The following is a 16,063-nucleotide window of genomic DNA, read 5'->3' as shown; positions in this document are numbered from 1 at the left end:
CGGAGAAGGTGAGTGTGCGGGAAGTGTAGTCCTCTTCAGCCATGTTTGTAGTTCATGGTGTGTTGTGGATAAAAATGACATGAAATAAGCATGAGGGAGACTTAGTATGAGTAAAATGTAATTTTATTGGTAATTCACAGGACTGGTGGGTGCGTAGTCTGGAGGAGAGTGGGAGGGGGAAGAAAATGGGGTGCATCCTGGGGACATGGGAAAGTCGGCAAAGGTGAAGTGGGAGGACCACTGAGAGTGGGGCGGACTGGTAGGTGAGAAGAGGGACGAAGGGTTGGGGCCCGGATCAGAGAAGAGGACATCTCCCTCGGACTGAAAGCCGGAGGGGGGTTCTGGCTGTGTAGAGGCATCAACACACACGTTCACGGGGCAGATTCTGTATCGGAGGGGGGAGGGAACCCCGCATTTCCATCTCCATTTCTGGAGGGGGTGCTGCGAAGATAGTTAAGTAGCACCATGATATCAGCAGTGAGATGCATAAGCTGATAATGAGTGTCCAGATCGAGATCCAGATCCAGATCCAGTAACGGGAAGGACTGACGACGGGCACCTAGACACATAGAAGCGGGATTAGGCGGACATTGACAAATTGGAATTATACTTTAAAGATCTTTAAGAGCACTACACTGTGGTGTAGTAGTCAAAAAAGTCAAAAAGAGGTATACGAGCTGAGCTGAGGAGTGCTAATACACACACACACACACACACACACACACACGCTCGTACAGTCAAGGGCGGGCAAGTAGACACAACATACACACACATGAATAACTCTATAAGAATAATGAAAAAGGAGTAATAAGATATTATAATATCTTATAGTAATAGAGAAACTCTCTATAAAAAACAGAATAGTAGGATATGCAGGACAGTAGAACTGTAATGATATTAAGAAGTAGGAAGTACAGTAAACCGCTTTTCAAGTAGTATAAATATATATAAAATAAGAAATATAGAGCAAACATGAAAATAAATTATAAGCTAGAAATACAGAGAAATGTAACTTACTCATAATTCAGATGGTGAAGATTCTTGTCTCGCAAGGAGGGCCTTAATTTTAAGAGAGAACCATGAGGAGCCATTTATAAAGGTGGCTGAGTCAAGCTGCCCCCCCCCGGCAAGATAATAGTAAGACCGAGGTCACTCTAGATTGTTTTGTCTCTCCACTTTTGATTTTACGGGTTATTCAAATCCCTTGGTTTCGATTCTCTGGGTTACTGAAATCCCTTGGTTTTGATTCTCTGGGTTATTGAAATCCCTTGGTTTTGATTCTCTGGGTTATTAGAAATTCCTTGGTTTTGATTTTCTGGGTTATTAGAAATCCCTTGGTTCTGATTTTATGTGTAATTTGAAACCCCTGGTTTTGATTCTATGTGTAAGTGGAATAGCCCTTTTTCAGAACATAAGAGTAAGGTAGATGAGCTCTTTTTAACCCTATTGGTAGTGATATCATAGTCTTCTTGAAACATATGGGTTATTTACTGTGTAAGTACAGTATAAATACCGGAGCTTAAGCTCAGGGTATCAGATCACTTCTGAGAATTCTCATCGGTGTGGATCTCGTGTGGTGGAACGGAACAATAAAGCTGGACCCTTGCTTCTTCTCACTCACGGCTGGTGTTTTTTTCTATCTCCAACTGGGCTCAGAGGTAGATGTGAGTATTGGCTTCTAAGTTGAATTTTAAATGTTTTTGGGTAATAGGCTAAATTTGAGCCAACAGGTACTTCCTGGGAAATGGAGTTGTTGGTTTGCTGTGATATGAGAGAGCCCCCCCAAAGGGCTCATTCCGGGAGCACAGTTCTTTCTGGGTCTGCCTCAGGGTCGGGGTCCTGGACATTCTGGGTGTAGTGCATGAAAATCTTTACATAGCTGTGGGTCTAAGATTGTTAGCATCGTTCCTCTGGCCCATATCCCTCCTATTGAATTAAGTATTCAAGCTTACCCCTCCTGCGCCATGAGTTTAGGATGTTCTTTATGAATGCAGTTCGACCGTCGATTTCCAGTGGGACAGGGGGGGTGTCGAGGGGCACATCTGTGGCTAGTGGTCCAAGGATAACAGGCTTGAGTCGTGAGACGTGGAATGATGGTGCGATGCAACTATGTCGAGGTAACTCCAACTTGTAGATGACTTCATTGATTTGTTTGATGATTTTGAAAGGTCCGATGTATCTTGGGGTGAGGTTTCTGAAAGAATGTGGCTGTTTGAGGTCCTTTGTAGAAAGCCAGACTCTGTCACCTGGCTGGTACTTGGGAGGCTCACTGTGATGACAATCAGCCTTTTGCTTGTAGGTGTGTGAGGTTTGCACAAAACAATGGTGTGTACTTGCCCAAACTTGTTCACTCTTCTGGAACCATTGGTATTTGGCTGGGGATTCAGTGTGGTTGGCATTCCATGGGAACAGAGGTGGCTGGTAGCCTAAAACTCACTGGAATGGGCTGAGGCCTGTGGCTGAGTGACGTAGGAAATTCTGGGCTTATTTGGCCCAGGGGAGGAATCTGCAACAGTCCTATGGGTTAGACACACAGAATGTATGGAGAAACCGTCCAATCTCCTGGTTAGCTCGTTCCACTTGACCATTCACTTGTGGTTGGTAGCCTGAGGTGAGATTCACGGTGGTCCCCATCTTCTCCATGAAACTGGACCTGACCTGTGATGTGAAGTTTGGTCCAACTCCCACTCCACTCTTGGTCCATGGTGACCTCCTCAGGGCTGATGATGTAGCCCAAGAACAAGTGTGCTGGTGAAAATTACACTTCTCTGCTTTTATGTAGAGCTGGTGCTTAAGGAGTCTTTGCAGGACTTGACGGACATGGAGGACATGTTCTCCAGGGGAACTTCAATATATCAAAATGTCGTCGATGTAGGTGATTATGTTGCGACTGAGCATGTCCCTTAGGACGTCATTGATCAAACAATGGAACACTGAGGGGGTGCTAGAGAGCCCATACGGTATGACCAAGTCTCATCTCCCTCTCGGATACGAACCAGGTTGTATACACTGCGAAGGTCAAGTTTTGTGAAGATAGGAGCGGATCGGAGTTGTTCTAGGGCTACTGGGACCAGTGGCATAGAGTAGCAATACTTAACAGAACATTGGTTGAGGCCCCGCTAATCTATGCACGGCCTGAGACCACCTCCCCTTTTCTCCGCAAAGAAGAAAGCTGCTGACACAGGGTATGTAGAGAGCCTGATCTAGCCTTGCTGGAGTGCCTCTTGAATGTATTCCTCCATAGCTCGTTGTTCTATCTGTGATAAGGGACACACCCGCCCTCCTGGTGGATTGGCTCCGGGGAGCAACACGATAGCACAGTCATATGGTCAATGCGGAGGTAGTCTGCTGGCCTTCTCTTTGCTGAAAACTTCCAAGAGGTCCTGATATTCTGGTGGAACTTGAACAGGAGTGGGTTGGGCAGAGCTTTCGATGGATGTGGCTGCCAGCGGAACTACTGGGATAGGTAGATAGTGTGCAAGGCAGTGAGTAGACCATGTGATTTGTTTGTTAGTCCATGACATGTGTGGGTTATGATGTTTCAACCAGGGGAGACTTAAGATGATGGGATGTCTGGCAGATACTGTGAGGTAGAAAATGATGGTTTCTCTGTGGAGTGTGCTGCCCTGAAGGGTGAACAGTTCTGTGCAATGTGATATGTACCCCTTCCCAATTGGGGCTCCATCAATGGCTCCAATAATGGATGAATGGGGAGTATTCAACCATGACTGGTAGAATGAATGCAGGCTGAGAGATTATCTGGGATAACTGAAATGAACTCACCCTTTTATGGTGGGGTTTAGCATCCCCGCTATCCCCGGTGTACCAATAAGATCTGTGAGGGCACTGTCGGATGAGATGGTTCTCTTTTCCACAGTAAAAGCAGCGAAACTCTCGACGACGCCTCTCTCTCTCCTCCTCGATGAGCCTCGCAAGCCCCAGCTACGGCACCTTGCGCTGCGACATTTTCCTCGTTACACACTTGATTTTGGCTCTGCAGAAGTCGATCCAGTCAGATGGAGAGGTCAGTGAGAGAATCGAGGGTGAGTTGCTCATCATGACAGGCCAGCTTCGTCATTACTTCTGGGTTAAGTCCCTGGCGAAACACCGTCTTAGAGCTGGTTCGTTTCACACACTCCTTGCTTGGATGGTCCGGAATGGTTCGAGGGCATATTCAGCAACACAATGTGAGCCTTGAGTCATGGTAAGAAGTTTCTCTGCTGTCTCCCTGCAATCGGGAGAGTGTTCAAAGATGCGCCGGAAACGCCCCAAAGAAAACTAAACTGGTCCAAAGAAGAGATGGACTCGCCGCCTTACTCGCATACGGCTGTAGCCCAGAGGACAGCCTTCTCAGTTAAGAGCTCCATAAAATGGCCGACCTTACGTGTTTCCGGCATGCCTGGATAGCTTGTGAAGAACAAGGAGCATTATAGAAGGAAACCTTTACATTGTGCCGCATCCCCGGCATACTTCTCCAAGGAGAAAAGGAGGAAATTGAGCATGAGTTGGCATGACGAGCGGCATGGGCTAAGAAAGACGAGTGACCTGCTCAGTCAAATAGGCTAGCTGTTGGTGCTGTTCACTCATCAGCCATCTGTGGGCGTCGACTGTACATCATACTTCGCAAAGTCTAAATGTTCATAAAGTCTCATTAATACTGTGTGTGTGTGTGTGTGTGTGTGTGTGTGTGAGAGAGAGAGAGAGAGAGAGAGAGAGATTGGATGCAGGTGTGTGTGATTAGTACTCTGGAGAAGGCGAACATGTGCGTGTGCGGGAAGTGTAGTCCTCTTTGGCCATGTTGTTAGTTCATGGTGCTTCTTGCTGGTTTGCTGTGATATGACAAATATCAAGTAATATCAGCTACTGGAAAAAATCTGAAATGGAATAGTAACAAAAATTAAACTGCTGAAAAATTTGAAGCTGCTATTAATGAAGTTGGGACATAAGTACTGATCTAAAGCTCAACAGTGAGGCCTTGAGCTATTACATTTCTGGCCTAGATCAATCAAACAGTTCAGTCAAATGAAATAAAAAGATTGTTGTAGCTTGCAATATTTTACTCCTCAACATAATGACAGAATTGTTTTGGAGAAGAATAAGCGTGTATAATATGTTTCTTAATCATTATTTGAATTTATTTATACACTGTATAATACATGTATACACCGAGATGGCAAATTATTGTCTATACCAGTACAGGAACCAATAAAAGGTAACTTTGCAGCAGTGCAAGATCAATCTTCCCACAACGGACCAGACACAGGCATTAAGATAAAAAACATGCATACACACACACACACACACACCCACACACACACACAAAAACACTTTAATTCACACCCACAAACAGAAAGAACCACAACGCACACACACACACACACACACACTCGTGCACAGCTGGAGTGTGTTCTAGTACTTTGCACTGCTAAACACTCTGGACATAAATCAGTGAATCACTGAGAACTGCAAATGCTATTAAAAAAGGTTAAAAAAAAATTGTTGTTATTCCCATTCTTGCATAATACTTTTTAGATAAGCTGGGACATGTCATCTATAATCTACAAATATGTTATTCAGCCTATTTGTTACAGAGAATTGATCAGAATCAGTAAAGAAATGAAAAATATTTTAAGTAATGGCTGTTTTTTTCCCCTGTAATCTCATTACCAAAATGAATTAATTAATTCATTCATTCATTCAGAGTCACTGCGGATCTGGAGCCACTCCCTGCAACACTGGACACAAAGCGGGAGAAAGCACCTGGAATGGGACACCAGTCCATTGCACACACAATAATGCACGCACATACCACACACATAATAAAACATAAATAAATTATAGATTATACTAAGTTGTTTATAAATTACAATTAAAGTATAATTATAAATTATACTTGGAAAAGCTTCAAGTGCTATTCTACTAAACTGCCACGAGCAGCACAAAGTGCCACAGTTAGTTAGTTAGCTCAGTCTGTGATGTCAGAGTTTCATTTCATAACACCTTGCCACAAAGTAAGATGTGCTCAGTTTTCCCATCTGACAGTTTAGCAAGAGGACGTGCTATAGACCCAAAACAGACTGAAGATGCTGATTCTGATGTGGATTACAGTGTTGTCTTTTAATTACACAGGTAAGTTGGATGATCATTTATGTTTCTGATAATACACAGGTTGTCATGGTAATGATCATTTATTGCAATCAGTGTCAGGTTTTAGCATATTTTAACAACTTTTAGTACATTTTATCAAAAGGTGGTTTTATTACATCAGTGATTATCATTGTGTATTATAGGTAGAATAAAGTTTTCGTTCATTTGAGTGTAACATTTCATTTTTTTAACTCAGGTTCCGCACAGAGAAGTGATATAAATCAGCTGACATCAGTAATCACTGCTGATGTTGGTGAGAACGTGACTCTGCACTGCTTTCGACTGGGAGAGGATAACTCTGGTTCCATTGTTTGGTACAAGCAAAAAGTGGGACACGAGCCTCGTGCAGTGGTCACATTTGAACATGTTCCCTTTTATGAAAATCAGTTCAAGTCAGGAAGATTCAGCATCAAGAAAGAAACAAGGGGTGTCCATTTAAATATTGCTAATGTGGAACCGTCAGATGAAGCCATGTATTACTGTGGTGTACTAAGATTTTTACCAGTCTTTGGAAAAGGAACATTTTTATCAGTAAAAGGTAGGAATATTAGCATATACAATCAGTAGTATTAACTCCGAACAGTGACATGTTGCAATATGAATTGTATTGTGATATACTGTCTGTTTGTATGACTACATTTGCTTACCTGTGAAAAACAGCAGATGTTTTTGTATTACAGTACAAACTGTGTATGTATTACAGTACAAACTTTAAATGTCAATGGTCTAAACTGCCATGATGGACTCACTTCCTCTAGTCAGTGTTTCTCAGTAGGCTACATGCAGTTATTTCATTGTGCTTGTGATTCTTATTAAATTATGTTCATAATGATTGAAGTAATGTGATATAACTGACTGCATGCGCTTTAATTCCATTTATTATACAGGTCTGAATATTAAAACAAAATAAAGTAAGATCTTCCACTGTGTATATTCCACTGAACAGGTGATGGAGATGTAAAAGTCTCAGTGTTCCAGAGCGGCGTATCGGACTCGGTTCCTGCAGGAGCGTCAGTGACTCTGCAGTGCTCGGTTGTCTCTGAGAGCAGATCAGCAGAACTCCAAGTGCTCTGGTTCAGAGCTGCTCCACCACAATCCCATCCTCAAATCATTTACACTCATCACAACAGCAGCCGTCAGTGTGAGAGCGGCTCTTCTACACACACCTGTGTGTACAACTTCTCCAAGAACATCCTCAGCCTCAGTGATACTGGAACTTACTACTGCGCTGTGGCCGTGTGTGGGAAGATCATTTTTGGGAACGGGACACGAGTACAGTTGGGTAAGAACACATTCACTGACCAACATTTCGGTAAGTATCAGTTTGTAAGCGATTTGTTTCTGTTTTCTTGGTTTTAATTATAATTATTTAGAATATTGGTATGGTTCTACTGTGTGTATATATTTGTCCTTATGGTATTTATTTTCCTACAGGGGAATTAATTCCTACTTATTCTATAGTGATCTGCCTTGCTGTAGCTTTGGCACTGTGTGTGGTGGTGATCTATTTTCAAATTATTTTAAGCTGTAAAAAACAAAAATTGGACCAAAACAGAGGTAAATATATATACTGTATATATATATATATATATATATATATATATATATATATATATATATATATATATATATATATATATAATTTTTTTAAGGAGAACAATGAACTTAAATGCAATTAGGATCTTAGCACACATCTCATTTTGAAATCTTTTCTTTCCTCTACAGTGGAAATTTCACAAGGTTCAATTATAGAGAAAACACAAAATCAGGTAACTAATCAGGCAGTGTGTATACACATATTTATGAAAAAATTTACAAAAAATGTACAGCTGTCATCCTTTTAGTAATGAACACTTTATACTTTATATGCATTCCTTTAGGACCCCGATGCTGTGGAGCTGACTTATACGGCGATAAATTTCAATGAAAGGAAAACTAGAAGTGGAAGAGCAAAAAGAGAACAGAATTCTCAAAATTCTGTTTATTCTGAAGTGATACACACTCCTGTTACTTAGATCACTGTTAATTTTTCATTATTAATTCATGTAACAGATACCTACTGTATGTCTGCTCATAGTAAATATTTAAGTAAATATTTATTTGAGCCAAATCATTGTAAACACATTCAGTATCTTGTAAAATTGACATAATGGTTTGTGAATGTACTTTTTTAAATGATTTTATAACCAATGCCTAGTTTTATAGACTCTATCAAGTGTTGTGGTCTGTTAATTGATCTTTTATTGTTTTGTACACTGTATTCTGGTTATGTTTTAGCGCTCCATAAGAATGTTGTAATAGTCCAGTCTAGACGTATGTTATAAAGCATGTGATAGTCTCTCAGGGTGATGGTAATGTGTGACATATGACAAAAAATATTGGAGGTCCAATGAACCAACAATTTGGATTGATGCATCAATTTAAAAGGCACAGATTTAAATTATTCAAGGCAACAATCACAGTCCTAAACATTATTATTATTATTATTATTATTATTATTATTATTATTATTATTATTATTATTATTATTTAATATTATTATTATGGTTATTTTGAAGTTCTAGAAAGGCTTAAAAAGTGTGTGAAGATGACAGAGAGAGAGGGAGAGATCGGTTTGAGATCAGACAGAAGCACAATTAGGAGTGAAACTTTGTCTCTATCCGTGGTTTCAAATCTCTTGTCACAGCAACTTTAACCGAAGAACATCAGTCAACTACAAATACATCATTAATGGCCCTGAGTAACCTTTCTGATGAGTGAATTAATCAAGCAATTAATGCTTCAATAGGTAGTATAGGTTATCATTTAAAGACAAAAGTAACATAAATCAGTTGTGCAAAACATAGATATCAAGATTAACCCAGGTACAGGCCTCATTAGCAATTACTAGGGAAATATCATGTGTTTGTTTATTAGATCGCATTTACATGAAATCACAAGGATAGAAATAAACTCCATACCCTTTGCCATTTAATTTTCATAAACATATATAATATAATTATTTACTTCGCTATTTGCACTAATCAAGCTGTCGAACACAAGTGTTAGTGTAAAATACATAATATTCTCTCATACACTTAGGTACTAAGGCTTGATGAACTGTAGTAACACTGAACTCTGTAAGTTTACATTATATTATATTATATTTCTTAATTACCTACACAGTCATGCTACCTGTAAATTAACATCTGTAATGTTTTTAACAACAGTTACAGAAATCCAAAGTCAATGAAAGGCTAATCCAAATATAAAGATGAGCAGTTTAGGGTTTAGGGTCTGGTTCAAGCATCCAGTAGGGGAAGTTCTGAGATTTAAGCTCATAACCTTCTTATCACTAGACTACAACCGCCACCAATCAACTGTTTAGAGATGATCATGAATTAAATATAGGCTGGTTTTAACCACTAGGTGGCAGTAAATTCTCCACCATCCAGCTCTGATTTAAAAAAAAAAAATATATATATATATATATATATATATATATATATATATATATATATATATATATATATATATATATATATAATAAAAACCACAGGTGTACAAGAAATAAATTAAAGAAGGCTGAGGGAAATGCAGATAAGGAGAGTACATAGGAACTTGGAGAACCTGTCTATAATGATGAGAATAACTGTGAGAAACTTTTGAGACAGTGGAAGTTTGGTGATGAAATCCAGTGCAATATGTGACACGGGTTGCTGTGGAGTACTTAACAGGAGTAGTTTTCCAGCTCACAAGGTTCTGGGGACTTTCACTTTGGTGCAACTGTAATATGTAAAAATGAATTTCTGCATATTAGTGTTACGCCTGGGACATGATTCACTGTTTGGTGTGGGTAGAGTGTCATATTGTTAGTCGGTCAGTTTTCCTTTATTACTTTCATGCACCATGTGGTATGTCCATGCTGCCATTTTGTTTCCTGTAGCATGCCGTATAGTTGGTGTGCTCTCTCTCTCTCGCTCCTTCTCCCTCTATTTTCATTTTTAGATGAAATTTAGATACTTTTAGATACTAATGAGCAGGCTGCTAATTGGACCCATGTAGATGATGTATGGGATAAAAGGCGAAACACTGACATGCTTCAGGGCTAATCCTCCTTGTTTCCTCACTACCAACCAGACTCACATGAAACACCATGTGGGTCTTGTCTGTAGTGAGGTGATGATGAGGAGGAGCCCTGAAGCATGTCTCCTTACATCGTTCAACACCTTTACATTGTTCAGGAACCATGATGTTTCACCAAAACTTGGTGTGCAGCATCTGGATAGTTTTGTGAAGCTCAGCATGTCCCATGGCAACTGAATCATGGACCCAGGTAATCAGTTTGTCCTGTAGATTGGGAGGGACATACATTTTCCATGGGGGGCATTCTGATAGGTCAACTCATGGCAGTGAATCAGCCTTAGTGTTTTTACAGTCCAGGGTGATATAAAAATGTAAACAGGGCCCTTCTTACAACCATGCAGACCCAGCATTACAGAAAACCTACAGTTATTACATCACTTCCTGTGTGCTAGTTTTTTTACCCTCCCCTGCACAATATTAAAACATTTTCCTTAAATATACAGGTTCCTTATTTTAAACTTGATAGCAAATTTAAAAATTATAAAATAAAAACTGATTTTTTTTCCATTGTGCCTAAACGCAGTAATCTAATTATTTTATTTTATTGTCTGCTATAATAGTATGTGTAAACATTATTTATCATAGTTAATCAACATATTTAATATTGACTATGCAGGTATATTCTAATCCTGTAGATACAGAGTGTGATTGGTTTACTTTCCCACACTGAAGAAGAATGACGGAACAGAGGGGTTTTCGTGGTTGAAATGTAAAAAAAAAAACCTCAACTCTGTGTGAATGTGTGTGTATGTGTGCAGTTTTACAAACAAGAAAGGAATGAGAAAAGAGTTTGGGGGATAAAAACAGACACAAACACATGAAGAAGGTTTTAGCCTGGCCAGAAGTGTGTCGCTGTCCATGGTGTTATAACTGTGAGTAAAGTGACAAAGTCAGATATATGCATTGATTGTGTCAAAAATTGTATTTTGCAGCATCTAATACTAATATTTTCTGTGTTTATCTTCATCTTAAACATCAAGCAACAGAAACTAAACATCAGCGATGGAAATGATCTGGTAAATGATGAACTTACTGTGTAAAAAGTGTTTAAAGTGCAGGCGTGAACGTTTGTCGCTGTCCATGGTGTTGAAACACTTGTGCAATTTGCTTACCATAGCAACACCAACCACATAACACCCATCAACTACAAATACAGTGTTAATGGACATCAATAACCTTTCTGATAAATTACTGAATGAATGAATGATATGCAAATATATACAATATAAATACAATATAAATAAATAAAAGGTAAGTAAGTTAGTAAGTAAGTAAGTAAGCTAGAAAGTAAGTACATAAGTGCATAAACACTTGAATACATAAATAAACCAGCAGTGTGTTCCAATCAGAATACAGAATCTTATGTAAGCATCACTGAGTGATGTTGACATGCTTGTGAGAAAAGGTGAGATTTGAAGGCAGCATGGCACGTATCGTTCTCGGACAAGCAATCCCAAAGTTCAGTATCTGAGGTGTAGTCAGCAGCTGTATAAGATACCTCCAGTATGAGAATCTGTCTGACACAGAGATAGTTTATTGTAATATTATGGTGTAATATACAACAGTTTTATTACAGACAGTTGCCCATGCCGTCATTGTTGGATGTGCTGAATGCCTCTTCAGAAGCTAATACTTAAAAGCAGTAACATTTTTTTTTTTCCAACTGTACACTTTAAAACACAGAACACCATGTTATTATTTAAAGTTCTGAACATACAGTTTATTACATTATATATTATCAGGGCACATCCTGGGACCATCTGAGGGCAGACTTGTTTGGTCCACTTCCATGGACTCTGGGGTGGTTGAATTTATTTATTTCTTGGCCATTGAACTGAATGATCATGATGCTCACTCTCTTAGGAGATTGTTTAGTATGATCAAGAGGGAAATCAGCTGGTTGAGGGATAAGTAGTTGTTTTGGTGGATGGCTTCATTTTATCCCTCGGACCTTTCGGAGAGCGGCACTCCCCCTCCAGCGTAATGGGGAATGTCGATTCCCCCTCAGGCTCCGCTCAGACTACTACTCCTACTCTACTTCTAATAATAATAATAATAATAATAATAATAATAATAATAATAATAATAATGCTCAATGTTAGAGCAAAGGCAGACTAAATCTGTGTTGATGCCCATTTGGAATGGGCACATATGAGTGTGATGGTCAGGTGTCTACATACTATTGGCCATATAGTGTGTGTGTGTGTGTGTGAGTGAGAGGGGCAGTTAGGATTTGCAAGAGGTTTGTAATCCAGTGAGCAACATTAAACAGTCCAATATCATATACAAAATACACTTTGCTTCAGATCCAGAGTATGATCCACAAACATAGTCAGAAAAGCAGGCAAAGGTCAGAACAAAGAACAGGAACAGGGTAAAGAGGGCCAGAGGATAATCCAATTAACCAGAAAAGCAGGAACAAGAGCAATGGGCCATACATGAAATATCTAACAGAGTTCTCAACAGCTCAGTATTCACACAGCTCACAAGTAGTGTGCTTGTCCATGTGATTTATATACATACTGAACAGGAAGTTCAAGTGACATTTAAAGAGGAGCATATCATTTGGGGGAGGTTGCCCTCAGGTGATGGTGAATTTTCCTGGAGGTGACATCTACAAAGATTTAGGGCTCCCTATTTACTCAAACAGACCTGGCTACTGCCTGCAAAATGGGGTGGGGCCGCACTTTTTTTGTGGGAGTACATGCGTTGCTCCGCCAATAAGAGTGTTATGGGTGGAGCGACAAATGTAGCCCCACCCACATTTTTCAAACTTTAGCCAGGTCCTTTTCTTTTTACTCTGGTAAAGGTCTGTGGTTTATATATATATATATATATATATATATATATATATATATATATATATATATATATATATATATATATATATTTTATATATATATATATATATATATATATATATATATATATATATATATATATATATATATATATATATATATATATAAAATCAAAACTGAAAGAGGTCTCTGGCTGCAAATACCGTGTCACTAGGTGGAGCCAGTGTGGTATGTCAGTGCTCATAAAGTAAAAATCTGACATACAAAAAGTTTAAAGGGTGTGAGAACTGAAGTGTTACAGTAACAGAAGAGAATTAGAGATGAAGAAGAAGAATGCACTTACAGAAAACTCTTACAGAACCGTTACCTCATATAAGAAAAAAACAGTAAGAGTGTATTTCACCCACATAAACCTCGTGATGATGGAGATAAATTAGGGGATTGTTTAGGGTTACTCTGGGTTTGGTTTGTGGTTACAGGGCGGTGCTGTGGCTTTAAGTCATGTCAAGACAACTTCTTTGTTACTGCTATATAAAACTGTGTTTTCAGTATTTCAGTAAGATGAACTGTCATTACTTCAGGACTAGAGTATGTGATAATACGTGTGTTCTGTACATATGGATAACGTTATGAAAACAACTGTTAGACAGGAAGAAATCCACCTCAGTACAGTACACAGTGATGAAGCAGAGTTACTGTTACCACCGTTAAGTTGATTCTTTTCCTATAACATCATGTCCCAAAGTGTTTAATGAAATCAGAAAGAATCATCTTTGTGCCCTGAAGTGACTCAGCAACTGATGAGTGAAAAAGTGAACAGTTTTTGATCTGGTGGATTATAAGAAGCTCCGCCCACAAGCCTCTAATCAGGAAGTTCATTGCAAGTTGTTGGGTGCTGCTGGATCTCGGCCTCTCGGCCTGACACGTGGAGGGGGTGAAGACCTTTACACATACAAAGACATGTTGGGCATCAGCAGTGGGTTTAATATTAACACCACCTCTCGGCACTACAGCTGATTATGGCTGAGGGCTGGTGGGTGAGAATTGATCAAATTGGGGGGGGGGGGGGGGGGGGGTTGGTAAAAAAAACCTCTGAATATTCTTCGGTCTGTATTTCCCCTTGTTCTGGATTGTTTAGTGTACAGTAGGAAAAACCCACACTTTTACATTTAAACTTTTGGAATATGTTTGTATTTTATTTTGAACAGTGTAATATTAAAGCACAGACACATTTGTTCTTTTTGTTCTATTCAAAACCAGGTAACACAAACATTTGCACTCAGCTGTATACAAACTCCGGCCGTTTGATTTTACTATCACCTCACTGCAGCTTTTCACAGCTCTTGGTGTCATAAGAAGCTTGTTAACCATCACGGCTCCTCAGCAGACGCAGAATGCACACACAGGTCTGGTCTGGAAGGTTAAAGCTGAGAGCGGTGTGGAACATTCAGTGTGGTTTTCACTCGCTGTACCTTCCTGTTTACCTGAGCAGAGAGCTTTGTACTGCAGAGAGGACCAATCGAATTATAAAAAAATAACGTAAAAATAGGTCACTGCCTGCCACAAACCACAAACCACACACACACTTTTATTGTATATATCTATATATATATGTACAGTTCTAAATTATTTAAGTGTAAATGCATTTTACAAATTATGCACCGAATAAACTTCACATCTTTTAAAATATGCTAAATAAACAACCCCTTAACATATCAATGATTATACAGTCTTATAAAACCTACTTATGTCGAGTAACCACCATGCAAGATCCTGTATAAATGATGACTATACAGTAGAAACCAGAACAAGCACATTACTATAAACATTAGCAGCTGTACTACTGTGAGAAATGCAGTTATAGAAAATTTATCAACATCTTCTGACCAATCAGATCAAGAATTCAGTAGTGCTTTGGTATAAATGTACAATGTATAATGATTCGTACTTAATTATTCACACACACACACACACACACACACACACACACACACACACACACACACACACACTACAAGAGTGATGTACACAACTCCACTTTTATGAGCATGCTCAGGATTAACTGATGTAAACTATAAACGGTGTAAATAACATTACGTCTGACAGCTGTTGTGTGTTTAGACCAGATTAAAGTGCAGGGTGAAATCTGGTGCTTTAAATGAGAGGTGTTATAATATTACACAATATGTATGAAGTCTAGAGATGTTTCTAATTTTACATCCTGTCTGAAAAAGAAAAAAAGAATAACAATGGTGTGGCCTGAGAGAAAGAAAAATAGCCACACATCCTGTGGAAAGTTTGAGAGGTGAGAAACTGATGGTGTTTCTGAGAAAAGCGACTCGGCGGTCAGAGCGGCCTGCAGAGATGAAACTCTCAGAGCTGCAGTGTGTGAAGGGGCAAAGAGATAAACAGAGATACAAAACCATACACACACACCTCAACACCTTACACACACACACACACACACACACACGAATACACACACGAATACACACTCTACTTACTAATCTAAAGGCCAGTTTGTTAATAACTGAAAGAAAACTGAATGTAAAACAACCTGAAAGCATTTAGATTGATTAGCGTAATTTTATTCCACTAAAATATTAGGAAATAATACATTTGTGTATGAAAATTTGTCAAATTCTCTTGAGTGATATTTTTTCCTTAAATAATTTTTTCATAATTCTTTAAAGCTCATTTCCAGAAAAAGTATGAAACCTGTACCATGTGACAGCATATGATGAATCATTTTGACTTTTTTTTTATTTTTATATCATAATGTGGCTTGGATGGGAGTGGATAGAGCAAGAGAGCAAGAGCACACGTGTGGGAGAGCAAGAGAGAGAGAGGGAGAGAGAGAGAGCGGGGGGAGGGGAGGGAGAAAGAGAGAGAGAGAGAGAGAGAGAGAGATAGAGAGAGAGCGTGAGAGAATGAATATGATTGGTTAGTTGTGCACAGTGGTGAAGGTGGAGCCGCATTGAGGCCTGAAT

General features: G+C 39.2%; 1 protein-coding gene across 2 annotated transcripts; it reads left to right on the top strand.

The window, feature by feature from the left end:
- The first annotated feature begins 6,027 nt into the window (after positions 1-6,027).
- On the top strand, positions 6,028-8,299 carry LOC128611992 (uncharacterized). Of its 2 annotated transcripts, none has more exons than XM_053631893.1 (6): positions 6,028-6,129; positions 6,344-6,685; positions 7,094-7,429; positions 7,582-7,704; positions 7,873-7,916; positions 8,028-8,299. In XM_053631893.1, the coding sequence occupies exons 1-6, from the start codon at positions 6,084-6,086 to the stop codon at positions 8,160-8,162; spliced, it is 1,026 nt and encodes a 341-aa protein (XP_053487868.1). In that variant the 5' UTR covers positions 6,028-6,083; the 3' UTR covers positions 8,163-8,299. The 2 variants fall into 2 exon arrangements, with proteins under 2 accessions (XP_053487868.1, XP_053487867.1); XM_053631892.1 differs by having other exon boundaries at positions 7,094-7,459.
- The last annotated feature ends 7,764 nt before the right edge of the window (positions 8,300-16,063 follow it).

The sequence above is a fragment of the Ictalurus furcatus genome, chromosome 8 (genome assembly GCF_023375685.1).
Source record: "Ictalurus furcatus strain D&B chromosome 8, Billie_1.0, whole genome shotgun sequence".
Classification (NCBI taxonomy): Eukaryota; Metazoa; Chordata; class Actinopteri; order Siluriformes; family Ictaluridae; genus Ictalurus; species Ictalurus furcatus.
The sequence above is the reverse complement of the archived record's forward strand: the minus strand, read 5'-3'. Positions and strand labels throughout refer to the sequence as shown.

Coding starts and splice junctions, on each gene's coding strand:
- LOC128611992 (XM_053631892.1), top strand. CDS start 6,084: ATGCTGATTCTGATGTGGATTACAGTGTTGTCTTTTAATTACACAG. Junction 6,130..6,343: donor GTTGTCTTTTAATTACACAG/GTAAGTTGGATG, acceptor TTTTTAACTCAG/GTTCCGCACAGAGAAGTGAT. Junction 7,917..8,027: donor TAGAGAAAACACAAAATCAG/GTAACTAATCAG, acceptor GCATTCCTTTAG/GACCCCGATGCTGTGGAGCT.